Here is a 21,293-nt window from a genome sequence, read left to right as displayed (position 1 = left end):
CTTTTTATCACAATCTAAACATAGCAAGCAACAATGTGCAGTAGAAGAGAGTGCTGAAGCCGGGAGATCTCTGTTCCATACATTTGAGTTTAAATCTGACACCTTTTGGGCATAGAAGCTTGGTTGTATCCATCTTGTGTAAGAAGCAGAATGAAGAGGTCTTCTCTTAGACAATTTTGTCATGGACCACTGAAAGGACCGGGACCTTCAGCTGTGTTCAGGATTAGAATGGAAACCAAAGTAAAGTGAGGAATATTGGAGTGATGTATTCTCATTACTGTGTTTTATTTAACAGATGGGATACAGTACAATGAACCATCTGTAGGTTATGGAGTGGCATCTGGGTCAGACCAAGGAAGAGCAAATTGGATTGATCCAAGCACAGGATTGCAAAAGAATAGATCCATTTGGCAAAATCCATATCTGAATAGAAGGGATACCTTTTCAGAGTTAGAAACAGGTGAAACCAAGTATTTTGGGCTTCTGTCACTGATGATTAATGTAGACTCCACAAGAGTCAAATCATGGAGAATAGCATTGTCGTTTGGTGGGAATATTACACTTCCCCTTGCTTTCTGCACTGTTGCATCATTTCTTCAAAAGTAAAAAATTTACTTTTTTGTTAATCTGGAACTCTTGTTCCAGGTGTTGCGAGACATTTTAGATATTCAGGGAAGTTAAACTGTTCATTGTGTATGTACAGAGTTATGAGTACCTCAAATACTTTAGCAGAGAGAGGACTAACAGAGCAGACCTCTCTGGGTGTCTCCTTGTTGGAAGTAGTAGCTGAACAATTCAACCTTTTGCTGCTGTCTATTGATTAGGAGGGTGAGAAACCAGCAAAGCAACTGAACTAAAGTATCTCAGAAAGTCCGTGTTACTAAAATGTATTCCTTACATTTTTACCTGTAACATTTTAAGAGGTACATTAATATATTGTTGTATACAAGTATATGACGACATGCCAGAAAGCATGTCTTGTACTTCACTAACTGAAGTAGCAATTCTTTATTGTATACATTGCTAAATATTTTCCAGGTTTTCTTTAAGACCCATTACATTACATGCATTCAATTATAACTGAGCTCTGTTTCACAGTAATAGAATGAAGGTAGAAAGTTTGGTATATAGAGGGGAATTTGGCCAGTCAGGAAAAGATCATGGCATGAAAGAAAAGGCCTGCTCATGTCTAGCTGCATTTAGAAAGGAATGATTGGCAACTCTTTTTCTGAACTTCATAAAGTAAGCAGGTTTTTAAGAAGTATTTGTGTGAAAAGAAAGCAGTAGTATGGCAGATGACTGGAGAAGGAGGTGAAAGTGATACTCAGATGATAGAAGAAGTGAACACATGAAGAAATATCACACAAAAAGGCTCCAAGGTGTTCCTCAGTAAGAATTGAGATTATGGTTGATTTGTGTAGCTATCACCTTCACATTGGTGTTATCCCATAGCACTGTTTAGAAATGAGACAGAGACTGAGAAATCTGTTCCTAGCTGGCATCTGGAAAAGCTGTCAGGTTTGTCCCTTGGGCTTGGCTTCTGTTTCCACAGGAGTTGGTCAGAGACTGATTTTCTGGAAACTGCTGTGGAAAAGCACATTTGACATAATCCTGAATAAGCACATTTGGAACAGAAACTGAGGTGGACTTTTGCATTTCCTGGTGTCTCATCTGTCTCCCACTGGCAGAGAGTATGGGACCCTCTCAGTCCTTAATGCGCTTTGCTGAAACAAATTGTATCTCTGAATTCAAACAGACTTAGTAGTAAATGTTAAATGAAGATGGTCAATAGTTATAGCTACTGCCAGACATATCTGAGCTTCACAGAAAGTCTTTTTTTGCAACTGAAGATTGGATGCTGACAGCATACACTTCCAGCTCTCCTCCCGAGTACTCCACACTAAGGTAACTGGCTTCGGGCAGAGCTGTGCCACCTTGGCATTTAAATATTTCTACATGAAATATTGGATTAAGCATTTCACCTGAGTCAAAGAGCTGTATCATGCTGTTTCTATTGATAACTGATCTTCAATTAAACAATGGACATTAATCTCAAGAGTAGCTATTCCCAAGATCTGTTAACAGAATGAGTTAGAGTATATGCTGCTTGCTCTTTAGCTTGGAAAAGGAACTTCCTCCCTGCCCTAGCCATTGTAGAAATTGAAATGGTTATGGGGTGCTGAAAATATTAACCTCTGTCTCTTACTCCATGATTTCTGGTACAAGCATGTCTGTCAGGTTATTATGAATCATGGTTTCTTAAACTCCCATTAAATCTTGTTAATTTACTATTCTTTTCTGACAACATTGTTAGGTTCCTAAGGAACTTTATCTGGTGTGCTCGACCTTACTCTCAAATAATCTCTTGAAATCTATGTTTTACACTAAGTAACAATGATTTTGTAGTTGATGTTTGATAGAAAACATTGAACAGTCAAACATAAAAACTGAACAATCACTATGTGGTGCCATTTACTGCAAGGTAAAGGTAAGTATATAGTCACAGTATGTAGTCACAGTCATGGTAGTGACAAAAAATAGTGTTAGAACTCACCTACCCTTATTATTATATCCTGTCAATATAGTCATCATTGCTAAAAAAAAGAAGCATTAATGAAAATTGTAATGACAATCAAGTTTATAGTCTGTCACGTCTAAGTTCCTCCCTTGTTTCCTCATTCATCTCCCAGATGCCTTTTAATTTTAATTCACAATCAAATTGTGAAATCTGCAGAGCTGTCATCCCTCCTGTCCCTTCACATTGCCTCTCCATCTTGTTTCTTTTCCTCCTTTTCATAGAGTTAGAATGAGTTAATGGGCCTTGGGCTTTTTGACTTTTTTGTAGTACCAGGTGCTTCCATATTTCATAACCAAGTCATTCTTTCAGTACTGTTAAACCAGTAAACAAGACAACAGTTAACAACAAATAAACACAGAAAGTCAAAATTCAAACATTTCCACTTCAAGTTTTCTTCTTTCAACATTCATGTGAGCAGGTTAAAGCTTACATAAAATGTTTGCAACTTGTGTATGGAGAAGATCAGATAATTTTTTCCCTCTTACTAAAATGTCAATCTTTGAATGTAAAGCAATAAGGTAATAAGAACTGCCATTCTGCTTCAATAAATGATAACACTGTTCTGGGTGGCCACAAGTAATGACTTTTAACATTTTGCAGGTAACCTTGGGGTTTACAGTTCTTTGGCTTAAATATTCAATGAAATGTTCTGAATAACCACTAAGATGGTTGAAATAAGAACTGTACCTCATAATTCTTTTGAGACAACTGCGGTAGGAGGTGTTAATTATGATTAATAATTTGCTTAATTCCTGTACATGTCCAGACCTTTTGATCTGTGTACTGTGACCTCTACCTTTTCTTGTTGGATTTATTTAGAACTTTTAGAGACAGTGTTTCATGTTCAGATTTCTATTTTAGCTTGCTTTAGTTGATACTTTATGTGCATTTGCTTTATAGGTGACATTTACAGCTCTGTTTAACAACAACTTCATTAGATATATTTCTAGCATATTATAGGCCTCTTTTGATGTCTACTATGTTGATTTCCAGCCAAAATCCACAGTCTCAGTGTCTCTTTTCTCTTTGTTATTATATTTGATTATGGTTTTAGGATTTTTTTTACTTAAAGCCTCCATTTAATATTAAAAAGGGTAATTATAATTTAGTTTCAATTTATGTTTTTCTGTAAGAGGTTTTTCACAATATATGTCAAATCCACATCACTTTTTTGTGGCTTCTAGATTGAGATAGCTATTTTCAGGTTTTATCTGAGAGCTAGTTGTATCTTAGAATACTCCCTGCCTTGGACTAAAATTTTTATGTTATTTAATATATTACATGGGTCCTTGTCTTCCCCATCACAACTTCTGTGCTTATGGGCACATAGTAAATGCTATCCTCCCAAACCTACACAGAAATTTAGGGTTGCATATGCCTTCATGCCTTCTGCTACATGACAGAATGCATCAGAACATTACAGCCCCAAATGTTCGTTTTCCTCTTATGGCTGATCTTTTCCCTCTAGATGACCACGAGCCGTATAGAGATGGAAACGCCAACCCATAACTTCTGCCTCATATATATCAATCATGAGTTAAATATTATGGCTAGCTGAATTGCTGCCTCTGACTGATGTCAAGGGGTTGATTCAGCCAAGCAAAAGTGAGCAGGACCAGACTGTGTACAGCCTGGAGACAGCAAGGAGAGGGAAAGAATGCAGCCATGGGACCTCCTGCTACATTAAAGGGAGGTACTGGCTGCTCACAATGAGTTGCTTACAGTCACATTCTCTGTTGGCAAAAAAAAACAACCCACAAAGCTGATCTTCTTTACTTCTTCTTTAACCAGACTGTGGTTACCAATATGCTTTTTATTAAAGCCTTTACTGGCACTAGCAGGCTGACCACTCATGTGCAAGGCTTTCTGGATGCATAGGTTGTGTGGATGATCTGTAGATTTGCCTGGAAACTTAATCCATTCTAAGCCAAATTCTTGGCCTGGGTCCCACTGGAATTTATTGACCTACTGAACCTGGACAGATTGAGTGAGTAAATGAAAAAGAGGCTAGGGAGGCTGGATTTGGCCCAGATCTTGGGCATTCATTCATATTACTGAATTTAAGAACTTCTTGAGCTCCACAGATTAAAAACTAAATTTTCTCTAAACTGGCTCTTACTAAAAAGAACTTACCTGTTAGAAAAAGGTCCAGCCATACAACTTTAACCATGTTAAGTTCTTGATTTATGGAATGACACTCTGAAGTCATCCTTTTCATTGACATAGTATTTCAATTTCAATTTCAAATTGAGGGTTTATATGCAGTATTTTTCATATGATCTGAATGTCCTTATTATCCTACAGGCTTGTTAACTGAAAACAAGAAAATCAGATAAGTTAAATCTCTGTTATCTTCCTCTGAGTTGAATTTCCTCTGTGGAGTTTAATAAAAAATAAAAATATATTTAAAAAGAAAAATAAAAAGACATTTCATGAACCTCTTGCAGCCTGAAATTTTTGTCCTCTGAGGCATGAACTTGAGGCATGGGTAAATTTCACCATAACTGCATGTCTTTCTCTTATTTACTGTTGACTTACCATTGCTCTATTCTTTTTACGTGCGTCTTCACGTTTGCTCAATCATTTCACAGCCCAGTTGTCCCTTTTGGTCAGGTGGCCTGTAACATTTAGTTTACTGCCTGAAACATCTCCAAGCTCAGTATAAAATGACTCAACATCACTACCCATTTCTCCCCAGCCTCTTCTTATGGGGTCTAATAAATCCTCTTTTACCAACAAGGCTATGACAGTTCCTTTGCTTTTCTTATCTCTCTTTTTAAAATAAAATACATCTTTTAATATCTTGCTCCAGCCATCTTTCAGTTATGATACCATATTTTCTCCGCATTATCATCTGTCTAGTTCTGCTCCTTTTTTTCTAGCTAAACCTTCAATCTGTGTATATAGAAGACATTTAATACTCCCAAGTTACTGGTCTTGTTTTTCTCTATATTAGTGTTCATAAATACAAATTTTCCTTTTATCTTTTTCCCGTCTATATCTCATGTCCATTCCTTTCATCTTGGTCCAGCCCTGGACTGAACTTCTCACAGCCCTGGCATTTTAAAAAGAAGAGCATTGCAATAAACTTCCATAGTTGTAGAAAGTGCTTTAACCCTGGGATGGTTGTTAGGGGGCAGAGGAACAGCCTCTGTCTCTTTCACAGATGCAACATGTGAGCCAAGTGTGTGAGTTACAAAGGGATGGCATGAATTTTTTTTTTGTGTTGTATGTGACATTTAAAAATGAGAAAGAGTCAGATTTTCTTTAATTACCATTGGAGTAAGTCATCCCAGTTGTAAGCTTCATTGCAACCAATTCTCTCTGTCCAAATGGAGAACAGTATTTTTCAATACATTTTATTGGTTTATATTCTTAACATTTTAATGTTTTAAAATATTGAAGGAAGAAAATGGTTTTTACTTGATGAATTTTTTCACAAATGTATTTTTGAGGAATTGGTAGCTGGAACACTTTTGAAGGTTTTTTCATCTCCTAGTCTGAATCAGTAAAATACAATACAAAAAATCATGGAGTTCAAATGTTATAAATTATTGGAAATAATCTTGTAGCACAAGATTATTTAAATCTATAAAATAGAAGAAACCATTAATGCAAATAACTCTGGTTCCAGATGAGCAATTGGGATAAATATGTGTTTAACTTCTTGTCAATGATGAGAACTCAGTGGTCCTTTCCAGGACTAGTACTTGAAATTTCATCTGTATAATCTCACACCTGAGTTAACAAATGTCCTTCTTTAATATTTTAACAAAAATCCACAAGTTTTTGTTTGCATAATGTTTGGATATTTTTAACATTTGTAAAAATTATATAAAATAGTTTGAAAGAAAACACTTGTTTTCTGATTTAACTTGGTCTTAGACTGCTGATGAATTTTAGCCCAAACCTTGATGGCAATTTTCTCAGCTGCCAGTCACAGTCTTACCCCTTGAAGTTCTTTGAGTAGTTGATGTGTGGCTACCTACAACTTGCAAATCAAACTATTGTTTCTGGACATTTGAAATTTTCTATCACCTGACAGTTCACAAATCTTACTTTTACTTATTTTAAGTTGGTAGAATGGTGATTTCTTTATCCCTTGCTCCAGCATATTCCACTATTCAGGGATAAATTCATGGACATACAAAACTTCTGTAAGCATAGTTTCATATCCCATTGAGTAGAAAAATGTTTGGAATTGCAAAATTCATTGCAGGATGGAACATCAGAATACAGTACAGTAGAAATCCTAATGTAATGAATAAACATGCTTATTAATCTATACAGCAGACAAATGAGGAGGTATTGAAAAACAAATCCTTCTGAGATTGAGAGCTGAAGGGTACACAAATGGGTTGAAATCATTGCAGCCTTTTCTTAACTGGCATTCTCACTTATGAAGAGCATCTCATTAAGTATCTTTCTTAAAAAAATAAAAGTGATGGGTCAAGAAATCCTTCTTTATTACACAAGTAATTTTCTTTATAGTCTTTGTAAGAATTTTCTTCATTTTTGAATCCAGCAAATATATGGATTTTAGAGTGGGATAGAGCAAGCAGAATTGCTGTTTAGTTATAATTTTTTCCAAGTGTCTATAAGCCTTGTAAATTTTATATTTTAGTATCCATGATCCAAAGTGATACTTTTGTTTTTCTTTCTTTCTTTTCTTTCTTTTCTGTTTCGCTTTCTTTCTTTCTTTTAGAAAGCATTCAAATATATATAATTTTTAACATATATATATATTATATATATGTAATCTGTGACTAATCTAAGTCACTTGTATCTAGCTTTCTGAAGATAGGATTTGATTTTGTATACAGTTAGATTTTGTGAATTATTTAATATTCAGTAATTAAGTTCATGGCATTAAAAACACCACCCTAGGCCTCAGCTGTGGAAAAATTTTTGCAGACCCAACTGGTGATGTGGATTTCCAGACTTTTTGTGGAGATTCTGACTTCCTGAAACTGTTAATACTATCTTTCTGTCTGTTATCACATTTAGAGCAATCTGAGCTGACAACACTTTCACTGTCACTGAGCTACGAGATTTACATACACTCTTCACAAACAATGAGAGCTAATTAAGAAAGTGGAACATAAATCTGTTTTAATCTCAGGACAAACCACTGAGTCATAGTAACACTCCACCTTCCTTCCCAACCTCTGTTGTCCATCTGAAGCTACTGTAATTAGCAACACCTGTTTAGGTTTCCAATTGCAGTGATGAGACTACCAGCACTCTTTTCTGAACTCTGACATTACAGATCCTTTCATGAACCTCTGTCATTGATGGTTGATGTAAATTATATCAGCAATGTAATTTGAACTGACATGCAATCCATCCCAGGAGCAGATCTTCCTGTATCCAGTGCTAGTAAATTTTCCTAAACATCATCTGTTTATGAGGAACTCAAAATTTTTCTGTGATTTTAGGTGACCAAGTATTTTCACAGCTCTAGACTAAACCCTATGAAGCCCTTGTGCTAAAGAATTAGACAGAATCCAATTCATCTGTTTTTTAGAGAACAAATTGATATAAAAAGGGATACTAAGATGGGGAGATGTTCAAAATTTATCTTCCTCTTAGATATTTATGCTTTTTAACATTCTTAGAAGAAAGGACACTTGTACTTCTTCATCTTTGAGTGGCAAGTGTCCCTGAATTTTCAAATACCAGCTCTTCCCTCTTATAAGGAAAATGTAGTATTTGACTGCATTGTCTTAGGGCATCTGAAAGTTCGGGAAAAGAAAAAAACCTAATCAGGGTTTAAAGCATCTGTCAATCTCTTCAGCACAATATGATTAAGGAGTAGTTAGACTAACCTTCTCTGTGTAAATGCTAGTATGAAGTTAAATGCTTCTGCACATCAGAAGATGCTGTCTCCTTTAATTGTAATTCAGTGTTAGGAAAACAGTCAAAATCCAATTCATGTTACGAATATAAAATAATTTTCTGCACAACTAAAAAGTTCCACTAAGTTTTGTTGCACAAACTCACATAAGGTATGCTATCCTTACATATCAGTAGAAAATAAATGTGCCTTGATATTTAAAGGCCTTTATTTTCTCTCTTGAATCTAGGAACTATATGTGAGATGTGATGTGTTCTGGTCTCATTATTTTACATGGCATCCATTACAAGCATTATTAAACACCAGTTTTCAGGCTGAATCTACCCCTAATTTTACCCACTATGGCAATTCTTTGCTCTGTTTTCATGCTTTGCTAATCTGCAGATTATTGTGAATAAGAAAAAATCCTCAGAGGTCTGGAAGGCTTGCCAGCAGATTAACTACAACAAATCCTTGCTGGATACAACATGGTTAAAGGTCGGGTTGAAGGCTTGACAAACACATCACTTAGATGAACCAATTACAAAAAAAACCCACAAAAAAATCCAACAAAAAAACAAACCAAACAAACCAAACAAACGAAACCCCCCCCCAAAAAAAACAAAACTCCCAAAAAAAACCCTCAAAAAAACCCCCAAAACAAAAAAAAACACCAAAAACTCAAAAAAACAAACAAAAAAGACCTCAAAAAAACAACCCAAAAAGCAAAACAAAAACAAACAACAAAAAAAATCCCAAAAAACCACCAAAAAACAAGCAAGGCCAGTTTTTAAGAATAGCTTTATGTGTTTGGGACTGCTGAAAACCTCTATCTTTCTTCTGAGACATTGTTTTGTGGTGGGGACCAAAGGACAGTACTGCCTGTATACTAACGGTGTCTGCAAGATGTAATCTGAAAAGAAATAAAGGAAAGACCTATTAAATTCCCCCAAAATATATTTAGGTATAAAATATCTATGAAAGATTTATCTTGGGGGTTTTTTCAGTATATACAGCCAGGTCCTAAATGTCTTAGATTTTTGCCTCTTGACTCACTCTATGATAATACACTATGATAAAAACAAGACTGGTTTTGGCAACTGAAACATGATTAAAAAAGATATAATAAAAACTTTGCTCACTCTAGATAATACAAACATGATTTCTTATCCATAAGATTTAAGCACAGTTAAAACTGGGAAAAAAACCCAACTATGTATTGGCTTTGGGCTCATAACAAAAAGAGCTCCTCCTGTTTTATGAGCCTTGGATTACCAAATAACCTTGACAGCTGAATCAGTGTTCCATGACAACAAGCAGGCCATTGATAAATAGCAACAAAACTATTAGATGCTGAATTTAAGAGATGAGTAATAGAGAAACTAAATTATAGGTTTACCACTTGACAAAGTACAGCTTGACAAATCAGTGATAACCTACATGTGTGTCTATGTATGAAAGCGCACAAGGAAAAGAGAGAAATATAAACTTTTAAAGACAAAGGTTAAATCGGCATGACATGAATGTTACAAAGGCATAAATAAATTCTTTTCATAGTAGCAAAATTCCTGTTTTCCATTATCAAATCCTTAACAAATCATGTGTACTTGAAAAAGCTGCCACTTGTGATATTTTTTTCTTATTTTATTTAAATTTTTCATTTTATGGTAGAAAAGGGGAGCAATTTCTGATATGTGATAGAACTTTAAACTAGTTCCTGCAAACTAATAGATCACAATTAATTCAACACCAGGAGTTTAAAGGACCATCAACAAAAGCAAGAGCTGGAAAGCTCTTTCTGGAGAATGGAGAACAATTTGAACTTCCTAGGAAATAAGAGACAACTATACTTGTCAACTTCCTGTTATCAGATTGGTTTGAGGAATTATTTTACTAAAAGTTGAATCTTATGTATTTTAAAAAAAAGATGGGACCTATAGAGGAAACCTGGATGGGTAACTGCTCATGTACAGAAAAAGGTACAATAAGGAGAAGTTAATGCATCAGTCCTTCATGGAGGAGAAATTTTCTAACATGACCAATGTGCTCCCAGGAAGATCTGTGGGTGTCCTGTCCTGACTTTGATGTAGCAGCTTTTGATTTACTGCTGTAAACTGTGGTGGTTCTCTTAGGTGGGATTCTTGTGCTCTCACTTCCCAGAGGAGATCTGCAGGTGGCAGGTGGCAGCAGTACCCACACCTTGGTCTTGGCCATGGTCTGCTGACATCTGAGTTTGACTCTGTTTTCTGGTTGTGGTGGAAAACCAATGTGTTGAATAAGGGTTATGCCAGTCCACAATGTGAGACCTGTAACTTTATGTAACTAAAGAAGTATTGTACTCAGTGAGCAAGAATACAGCAATGAATTTACCATGTTATCATGTTTTCCCTTAACTTGAGGTTAGTCAAATCTTGAGAGTACTTAGACAAATTACAGGATTAAGAATGAAGAAACAGATAAAGTTCTGTGACTTGAGTTGCACAGGAGGGCATATTACATGATCCAGTTGGATCTTCTGTTCCAAAACTATTAATTATTCTGGTATAAGCAACAGCTGTAGCTTGGTCAAAGGGGAATTAAACACTGGAGATTCATCACATCCTAAACACTTCCACAGTATCTACAGGAGAGTAACTTGACAAATAAATGAGAAACAACAAAAGCAAACCTAGTGAAGGTTTTGGTTTATAAAAACAATTGTGTATGAAGGGATTTCAAACTTATCATTTATTCAATTTTCTTGGAACAACACAACTGGTATGAAATGCCATTCACAAATACAAACTAACTGTAGTATTTCTTTAGAAAAAAATATGCATATTTATTGACACTGCATCCATCTCTGATGTCTGTTATATTGGCATTATTTCCAGTGGTACGCTGATACTGTTGTGATTCTGACCTTCATTATGATATTCATGTTATCCTCTATTCATAAACAGAGAAATAACATAAAAGACGTATTTTATTCTACAATAGCATATACTTGCCATCCCATATTCCTGGATTTCAGATGCCCATAGCATTTTAGGCTTCAGAAGATCAAAAATATGCAGTATTTGAAATGTATATGATGGAATTTTAACATTCCCCCTAAAATGCAGATCTTTGTATTTACATGTCCTTTATATTTGCAATGAGGGATTGCCAAAAAGGTGATTAGCCAAAAGCATTTTTGGTTTTTTTTTTAACAAAAAGCTCAAGTTAGTCATATGCTTTCATCCAAAACAATCAGAACCTGAGCCAATTTAGCTCACGTAAGATACCTTAGAAGGATTAATTTATGCTGTTGAGCTTTTAATATGTTAATATGTGTAACAAATAGTTCTCTTCACACTTTTTTTTTTTTTTTTTGCAAATCTTGCAGCTAAGTCAGTGAGCCAAATGCAAAATCCAACACCTGAGGGCATAGTATAGATTTGTAATGCACCCTGGGGCTACCTAAGGTTGAGAAACCACTGAGTGGATTACACAGATCCATATATGTAGTTTTTTCATCTCTGACATAATATGAGCATTATTATTCATGCTACAGAGATTTCTTAGTATATCCTGTGTGAGAGAAAAACAAAATCATGTCAAATCACTTACATGAAAAATTACTAAGAAAAGAGTGTTGAAAATTCCAGCCTCTTTAGGGATGTGTCTTTTGCTATAACACCTACATGCCATACAGATTTGTACAGTGACAAAGGTTTGGCTGAATAACTGCAGAACCAGATGAATATTTAGATCAATATATGGGTCTATTAAGAACTGAAAGAAATATATTAAACCTGCTAAAGATCTTCCTCTCTAAAATCCTGCCACTACTCCTCTTGTCAGTCACCTGAAAGTTAGGCACCTGAACTGGTTAAGACCTTTCCCAGGGAACAGCTCCCGCTTTTTTCACATAGATATGGATGGAGTAAATTAAATGAGACTGATGCTCATGTCTAATATTGAAAGAGGGACCTGTGTTGCAAAATGTTATCAATGTTGAGTATGTTTCTCGCAGGTTTTATGCTGTTTAACTCAACGTGTATAATTGGATATTCGCACTGATGTAAAGGTAATGGACCAAAGGCTCTGGATTTTGTAATACAACTGGTGGTATAATTTTCCCTTGAGATGTTTTCATGGATTATCAACACAGGCTACAGTTTTGTTTATCCTTTCCTTAAGGCTTTTGGGTTATGGATTTTTTTTGGTTTTGTCTTACTCTTGATTCCCCATCCCCCCAAAAGATTTTGACAGCAATGAAAAGAAACAGGACTTTCCTGTGACCTGGACTTTCAGTACCTGAGCTAAAATTAAATATCCACTAGACAAAATTTGCTGAAGCTGCAAGTGATTTAGCATTTTGTCAATTCTCACTTTTATACTTAGAATTAAACTATAGGATGGTGCTATTTTAAAAAACAATTTGCTCCTCACTTCTCCCACTTTTTCTCTGTCCCTGGAAATTGATCATTGCAGTGCCTACAAATGTTCCATGGCTAAGAAGAGAAAAGCTGAAGATCAGATATCAGGCGTTCCTGTCAACAAAAGGAAGTCCCTGTTAATGAAACCCCGCCACTACAGCCCCAGCTTGGAATGCAAAGAAGAAAATGAAGACAGGCCGGAGTTACAGGAAGATATCAGTGTCCTTGAGAGAGGCTCAGCTCCAGGTAGTCGCTTGAACTCCACTTGAACTCGAATTCCATAGGAAGGGAGATAAAAAACAGTGTTTTGTAACAGGATGCAAGACATGTTTGACTTCTAAGGAGTTGGAGTGGTGCTTTTCTGTCCAGGTTTAACCATCCAACTTCCATTTATTTTGTACAATAACTTCTCCTGGGGTCTAGTAAATGCTTTGTAGGTCACACAGCGAGAACTACCACAGCAGGTCAGATATGGAGCAACATCTGCCTCTCCACTACCTCTGTCAAAGCTTAAGCCCACCACCATCCCACACATTTTTGAAGAGCAGATTTTCACTGGAATATACAAGGCTCTTAGAAGGGAAAAATAATGCTTAGCAAAACATTGTTGACTTTAACATTTAGCAAAGCAATTTCATGCGTGTGACTGCTGTGTGTGTTCTGTCTAACTCGATTATTAGACTCAGCACTTTCATACTTGTTATTCCAACACTGGTAAGCCAAACACATCCAACAATTTATAGCAGCTTCTACAGTGTGTATGCTGGAAAATATGGACAAGGATGGGGAACAAGATATAGCTATAGCATGTTTTGATTACTCTTTCTTTCTAATACATTTTTAATATATATCCAAGTTGAACAAAAAGTCTCAAACCAAATTGTTTTGCACATATTTGTTTGAGAAGTCCTGCCAAAATAGTTGATCAGACAGGTGAGAGGATATCAATGGATCAGCAGTCACCTGCACACAGCAAATGTTAAAATAGAAGGAATGGGATCTGGAAATGGGAAATTAGTAATCATAGATAACATGTAAGCTGAATGAAATTAAATGTCACTCAGTTGCTGGTTGCTATTGGAATTAAAAGATAAATTATTTTCTACTTAGTTTCTTCTTATCAAACGTTCTTGAAGGATAGGGTGGGGTATATCATCTAGGGTGCCTTAACTATCACAGACTGGACCTAGGTGGTCTCTCAAGGTCCCTTCCAGCCTGGGCTGTCCTATTATTTTATGATGAACTGATATTAGTTATTTGTGTATTTCTGCAGTCTAAACTGAACTCCCTTAAAGCAAAACAAACCACACAAATTTTATACATATGTTTACTATAAAATATACAGAAGAGGAAGAAGAATGTCTTTCAGATTAAAGACTCAAATCCTGATTCTACCAAAATCAGTGGAGGTCTTTGTCACATTTATATAACAGCAAAGTTTTCAGTCAGCTGTCACCTGTAAATCTTCTAGGAGGAGATTTTTCCGAAAGTCTGCATCCCATTGCTGTGGAAGCCTGGAAGGTAGCTCCATCTTCAAACAGAACATTAATTAGCAAGGTGATACACAATGTCTCTGTCTTTTGGGGGACATTTTTAAGAAAAATTAATCAGGGAAAATATCCGATACCTCTCAGTGCCTGCTCAGGCTTCAGGGAATATTTTTAGCTCCTAACACCAGAAGGGAATCTGTTGGAGTGAGAGTTCCTGTACAGCTCTGTCATGGGATTTTGTTATTGTTTTGACATTTTTATTTTAGATATTTGGATTTTAGCTAATTTTTTTGTGTTGATTCAGCCTGGCTCCTGACCATACAGAGTTGCACTCAGTGATGTCTTTTTGTTCCCCTTTTTCTGTCCTCTGCACGTCTTGAAGAACTTGATGAGGGGAAATTACTATGACAGGTGTAAAGGTAGACTTTGTGTCATATACAGACAAACCTAAGTTATTAAACTTCTTTAAGTTCCCATTTTAGAAAGGGGCAAGTGCTGGGCCAAATCTATTGATTAAAAAGCAGGGAAACCATGCTCTTCAGTCAAAATAAAAAATCCCCCTTGATTTCAAAAAGATTTGTTAGACATCAGTATGATATATTCCAGCCTACTTGTGCCAGTGATGATACAACCTACACCTTTTGCATTAATTTTACCAGCTACAAAACAAGTTTCAGTGAAAGCACACAATGAGTGTGGGTATGTAGGTTTACTTGGGATTTCTTAGTGTAATATTGCTCACCTTATTATGGACCCATGATCTTTTTCAGTTGATCAGTTAATGATTCTGTTCATGGATTGATGCAACTGTAAACTAAGCTGAGTTTTGATTATTTTAAAAGTAAATTTACAGCATGTAGATGTAAAAAGCAAAGCTGGGACAGCTGAATCATTAAAATTGATTAAACAACAAATTTTTAAACATTGTTTTAAAAATTGCTGATTATTTAAGGAACATTTTTTTTTTATCATCAACTTCTATTTTTTTCATCTTTCAAACATAAGAATAACTGAAAAAAACCTTTTACCATTGAGCATTTTGTTTGTTTTTTTTTTTTCTTTTGATGGGTGGGAGATTTCTTTTAAGATAGATCTTGTTACTTTTTGAAATTTCCCACTGATGGGATCCTGTTATTTTCCAAATGGCAGAAGAGCAAATAACGGAAATCCATTTGACTAAAGTTAGTTATAGAGCCAAATCATCATTCTTACTTGCTGAGATGTGAAAAGATGGCAGACTTTATTCAGAATACAATGCAATGTGTGTGGTACTAGACCAGCTGCTAAAAAGTTACAGACACTTCTTTAAATACAACTTTATGCACGCAGTGCACAAGGCCACCTCTGCCTGCATGAGTCCAATTTTCTGAAGAAGAATAAGAATTAATCAATATTTTCTTTTAACATATAACAAACAGTTGAACCAAACAATTATGTAAACTGGAAATGACCCAAAATGCTAACAGTTTGGCAGCAGTAAAGTAAAATGCATTGTGGTGCACATGTGCATTTTTGTCCCCCTTTTCCCCTCCACAATAATCTGCACTTAATAGGAATATTTTAAACTATGTAGCTAAGCAACAGAGGTAATTGTTGCTTTCTAGAGCTTTTGTTAGGCACTCTAACACAGCCCAAATATGCATAATTAGGTATAATGTCTATAAATCATTATTGTACACATGTGGGTAGTTAAGTGGATTGAGAGAATAGTTCAATGAATTGGACATATTCACTGAAAATGCTTTTTATTTGTTTTCTGTAGTTCATAATACTTTAAAATTATCATAACCCTTTACACTTTCTCTTAATAGCTCACTGTGTTATTGAGAGAAACTCCATTTGCATTTTAGGCTATGCTTAATTTATTATTTAAACCTGGAGTTCTTCTGTTTCAGGAAAGGACAGACACATCTTATGAAATAGTCTATGCTTGTTTATTCATCTTCCTTTCTAGGAAGTAAAATGTTAAATTTTTCAGTTTATGTTGAATAGATCCCAACAAAAGAATGTACCCTATAATCAGCATTATTGAAGGGGCTAGTGTTGTGACTAAATTCTTCCCTTCATCCAAAAATGCTTTTAGTTACTATGGCAATATTTACTTGATCCTGGCAAAACCAGTGTTGATTTTAGAGAGATAATTACCAGAAAGGAAGATGATGGAGATGTATTTTTGAGTGTCCTTGTCAGAGGAAATGTTTATAAAAAATTAAATGAGATACAAAAGGCATATTGTCTTCCACACTGACAACCTCTCCTACATGCAGCCTTTATTACCTGCTGGCTGCTGCTTTTCTTCTGAAGAAAGATGTTTATAAAGACAGGATGCACTTCAGTGGTGTCTTTAACAAGTCCTTTATGAGTCTGTACATAACAACCATTTCTGTTTGCCTGTGCATGACCTGATCTATCACTTAGTGTGGCAATTTCAATGGTGACCAGGAGCTTGCCCTTTGTGAAGTATTGAGGATTTTTCCATCAAGGTTTTTCATGGGATCCAGGGTGACTGGGAAAGTAATTAGGGTTTATTTTGAGAAAATATTTGGGAATCTTAGGTGAAATAAAAGTGAAAATAGATCAAAGGAATTTTAAAATGTGTTTGTGTGCTTATATATATATATATATATATATATATATATATACACACACATTATATAAATTATATGTACATATGTAATATCAATGTTTGGCACATTATATTTATGCACATGTATACATGTTTGTGTGTGTATGATCTAAGAAAATATATCTTTTCACCATCAGTGAGAAATGGGGGATGTAATTTCTTCTCATATAGTGCTGGAACTGTAATATATATATAGTTCTTAGAAGAGTTTTTCATCATTCTACATGCAGACATTTCAAACAGATCCTTGGTGTGAATTCAATCATTTCAGAGTACCTTTCTGAGTAATGAAACAGCAATTGGTAAGTCAGTATCTTCATGTCACTTCTACAAGACACAAAAATTAGTCATTCTTATATATTTCTCTTGCTTTTTTTCTTATACAGAGGAGAGTACTCCAAAATCGTCTGAGGAAAGCCCTCATTTGGCTGGGCAAGAAAATTCTAGTCAAAGAAAAGACAACTACTCCAGCTACCAAGATGCCGTCACCAAATCTTTGATGAGCATGGGAAAAGTAGCAAAAGAGGCACCCAGTCAAACAGTGGCAGAAAATCTAAATGATAGTGGAATTCAATCTTTAAAAACAGAAAGTGATGACACTGATGAATGTTACCTGATTAGCTCAGCTGAAGGAAAGGAAAAGACTGCTGTTTCTGACCCAAAATACTGTTCATCTGAGGAAAATGAAAGTAACTCTGAAATTATGGACAATGAGTGGGATAGCTCTTCAAATTTCTCAGAAGAAACAAGTGTAAAGCCCCATGTAACTCAGAAATATATTGTAGAGTGTAATCAACCCAGCATCCTGGAAGTTCCAGAAATTAAGAAGGAAGAAGTCGAATATGGTCCTTGTGAAACACTCTGTGACTCAGAAACAGAGCTAAGAGCACCTCAGGAGCCTCACTCTGATCCTTTCGAGAAGAGAATTCAGAATCTCTTCCCTGAAAGTGAGGAAGATGACAATGAGTGCCTGTCAGAAACCACAGACGTGTCAGTTGAGCTGGACAAAACAAAAGGGAACTTGAGTTTGCTAGAGCAAGCAATCGCTCTGCAGGCAGAGCAAGGGCATGTGTTTCACAGCACCTACAAGGAACTGGATAGGTTTCTTCTGGAGCATCTAGCAGGGGAAAGGAGACAAACCAAAGTTATTGACATTGGTGGGAGACAGATATTTAGCAGCAAACGTAAGGAAGTATTTTTGGCTCTTCTTGCTGGCTTAAGCATTTGTCCTGTGACTGATAGAGGATTCTGAGCTGGGTTTTATAGCAACAGTAAAGAATCTGGAATTTAGCTGGTAATTTTGTTAATTATGTACCTTCACACTAGTGCCTCACATCTAACCAGGTTAAACGCTAGGTACTTGGCTTCCTGCCAAACTGCTGTGTGAAATGATCAGTAATGGGTACTAAAAGGCCTGTGTAGCTGGCACTGGCATTCCTTCTCCTCCTTTTCCTCCTCCTCTGCTTCCTCCTCTGTAGGGTGCTAATACAAACCTTCAAAGTTTCAGCAGCCAAAAGACAAGGCATTTAAACAGTGCTCAAGGGCAAGTTTAGGGTGAAAGATTGGCCTCTCCCAAAAATACTACCCAATTCCTAAGCCATGTGTTTTCTGAGATCAGTCTACTTCACGTATCAATCAATGTTACATTTTGCTACATCCAGCACTTCTGAGCCAGGAAAGTATAAGCCATGCTCTTCTGCCTCATTTGCCATCAAGAGAAATACCAGTAAATTCCAAAATTTTATTTTTTCTGAGGGCTTGTGGTATCCTACAAACCCATAATAACATCACACAATTTTCAGCACTTAATCAGGCTTCCAGAAGCGAAGATTTAAAAGATTTGGGTTTGATCTATAAACTGGGCTGTCTTGTATGAAACTCCTCAATTGAGGATAATTACAGAACATCAAGAGATGTCATTTTATAAGCACACTCCCTTCTGTAGTAAGTAACAATACATTCATCTGTCCTTTGACTTTTCCTTTTGGCCTTCCAAACATCCCGAGGTCACTTTAGCATTGATGCAATTTCTGCTTTCGATAAATGATTTACTTTGGTATTTCTAATGTAACTTGCCAGTAGTCCCTGTGGACACTGCAAATATTATAGTAATTTACTTATCTAAAGCATTTTGTGTGAAAGAGAACTGAAAGACATTTTTAGGAGCTGCAACTATAAAATACTTCCTGCAGTATTTGGGAAGAAAATGCAGACATCTAATTTTTGTGTCTCAAGCAGTGTTTTCATTAGCATGTCTTAAGCTGTGTATACATGATAATTATCTACCTTTTATTAAGTTACATGAACCTTTATTTGCTCAGATGACTTTATGCAGAACTTTATAGATACATTTTTCCTACCCTGACAGCAGCTGTGTTCACCAGGCTCACATTGTGATTTCTCACAGCACACATAGGACAAAGCAGTGATGTAAGAATGCAGAATTTATCCTTTCCTGATTTACCTGATATTATAATTAGCTGTGGTTTCCAGGTGAGTGCAGAGGTAACACCCATGGAGAAACACACCAAGCTCTGTTTGGGTTGTATAAGCATCATATGACTGTAGTCAGTGTTGTATTGGTCATGTGATTTTGCCATTATATAACTACTTGGGTTTTATTTCTAAAATACCATTAAATCCATCAGCTCTTAATTTTCATCCTTGGATGCTAGATGAGAAAAATAACTCTTTCATGATAAACCTTTCCAATTACCTGAGGAAACACTAAATCATATTTCAGGGTCCCTCTTTATTTTCTGTTCACTACTACAGCACTTTCCATTTGCAGTGGTTCTAAAAAGCATGTGGTGTCCTGATGGTGCTGGTCTATTTTCTTTCATCTTTATTTATTTATTTATATTTTTTTAATCTAAAAACTTGCCAGGAAGTTTAACCCTCAGCTGACCCTGGTGATTCTATCCCTAAGCACATCCCACCTCATGGTCCAGAAAAATGAGCTAGAAGGAGGCAGCTCCCTGTGCTGGCTGCAGCTGTTTTCTCCCTCAGCACCAAATGCTGTTGGCAGCCAATCACAGATGGAGCTAAAACCATCCTCTGCAATTTATGCGGCCACTTCCTTCAGATTTCTCACAAGAGAATTTCTGGACCAGAAATCACTTCTTTCTCGCCCAGACTTTTGATCCTGCATTGGAAATCAAATAAAGGTTTTCTGACCAGCGTTTCTTGCACAATTCTAGGCGCTTGAAACAGAAATTGGGAATGCACTGTGGCCATTACAGAGTGGTAGCTGTAGGGCTGGGCTGAGACCTCGCCTTTGAAAGGGTATCGGCTGCTCCATGTTTTCAGTGTCTTTGTGGGCTGCTCCACAAAGCAGCACTGCCATGTGTACCAGAGGGAGCTGCTTGCCTTGCCTCTCAAATGTAAAGTGGCATGTATTCAGTTTCCTAACAAAGAACCTACAGCCCAGAGATCTGTGATATTTAAGGAATGGCTTCTGGTTGAAATGCTTTTTGTTTGTTTGTTTATTTGTTTCACACCTCAGCTTTTATTTGGTTGTCCCAGCTTCCTGGAGTCTGACATTAACAGAGCAAAAGATTGTTTCTTCTTTTTTTATTTATTCCTTTATAGATCTTGCTGTTGGCTCACGCTGCCAGTTTTCTGGCTTATTGGATTGTGGCTTCTGTCCTGCTTGAGGCTCTGAATGGAATAAATGACACTGCAATCCTAAAGCTATATAGTTTAGCACATAAATGGCATATTGGGAGAGGGAAATCATTGTTTAAAGGACACAGTGTGAAAACCTGAAGTGATGTTTCAGTTGCATACATCCCTTTTAAAACTTCAGACAGTAATTAAATCTGAAGTATATAACAGAAAATATCACACTGCTAGGATCACTCAGCTGAATGCATACAGGGGCTAAACCCAAACAAAATCTTTATCTGATTTCTCTGCAGATTCACCCAGGCCTGAAAAGAGAGAAACCAAATGCCCCATCCCAGGATGTGATGGCACAGGGCACGTGACTGGGCTGTACCCTCACCACCGCAGTCTCTCAGGCTGTCCACATAAAGTTAGAGTGCCACTAGAAAGTGAGTATCATCACCCTACAGTCCAGAATAACAACTGGATCTGTCTCAGTGTTGTGGGTAGTGCGTGCTTGTGCTGGAGAAGAATCCCCTTATTTCTGCATGAGATTGCAGGATGAGACTGGGCAAGAAGCCATCACACCTTCTTTGCCCTCCAGCTCACAGTCACAGTCCTGCTTCCCACACTTGACAGCTCAAGTTCTCCTCAGCAGCATTGGTACAAACAGCAGAAGGCTCCTTAGGTAGCCTGGGAAGAACAAGATCAGACAGCCCACCCCCACGCTGCCAGCAGACCTGCATGCTGCAGT

General features: G+C 36.5%; 1 protein-coding gene across 1 annotated transcript in view; it reads left to right on the top strand.

Moving 5' to 3' along the window:
• The window catches only part of ST18 (ST18 C2H2C-type zinc finger transcription factor), a 166,224-nt gene that overhangs the window by 104,899 nt on the left and 40,032 nt on the right, over nt 1-21,293 (top strand). Inside the window, exons 6-8 of the mRNA XM_015617267.3 lie at nt 12,873-13,063; nt 17,320-18,117; nt 20,854-20,988. Of these exons, the coding sequence (XP_015472753.1) occupies nt 12,873-13,063; nt 17,320-18,117; nt 20,854-20,988 (1,124 nt within the window). The remainder of the gene's footprint in view (nt 1-12,872; nt 13,064-17,319; nt 18,118-20,853; nt 20,989-21,293) is intronic.

The sequence above is a fragment of the Parus major genome, chromosome 2 (assembly GCF_001522545.3).
Source record: "Parus major isolate Abel chromosome 2, Parus_major1.1, whole genome shotgun sequence".
NCBI classification, from domain to species: domain Eukaryota; kingdom Metazoa; phylum Chordata; class Aves; order Passeriformes; family Paridae; genus Parus; species Parus major.
This window is presented reverse-complemented; position numbering and strand designations above follow the sequence as displayed.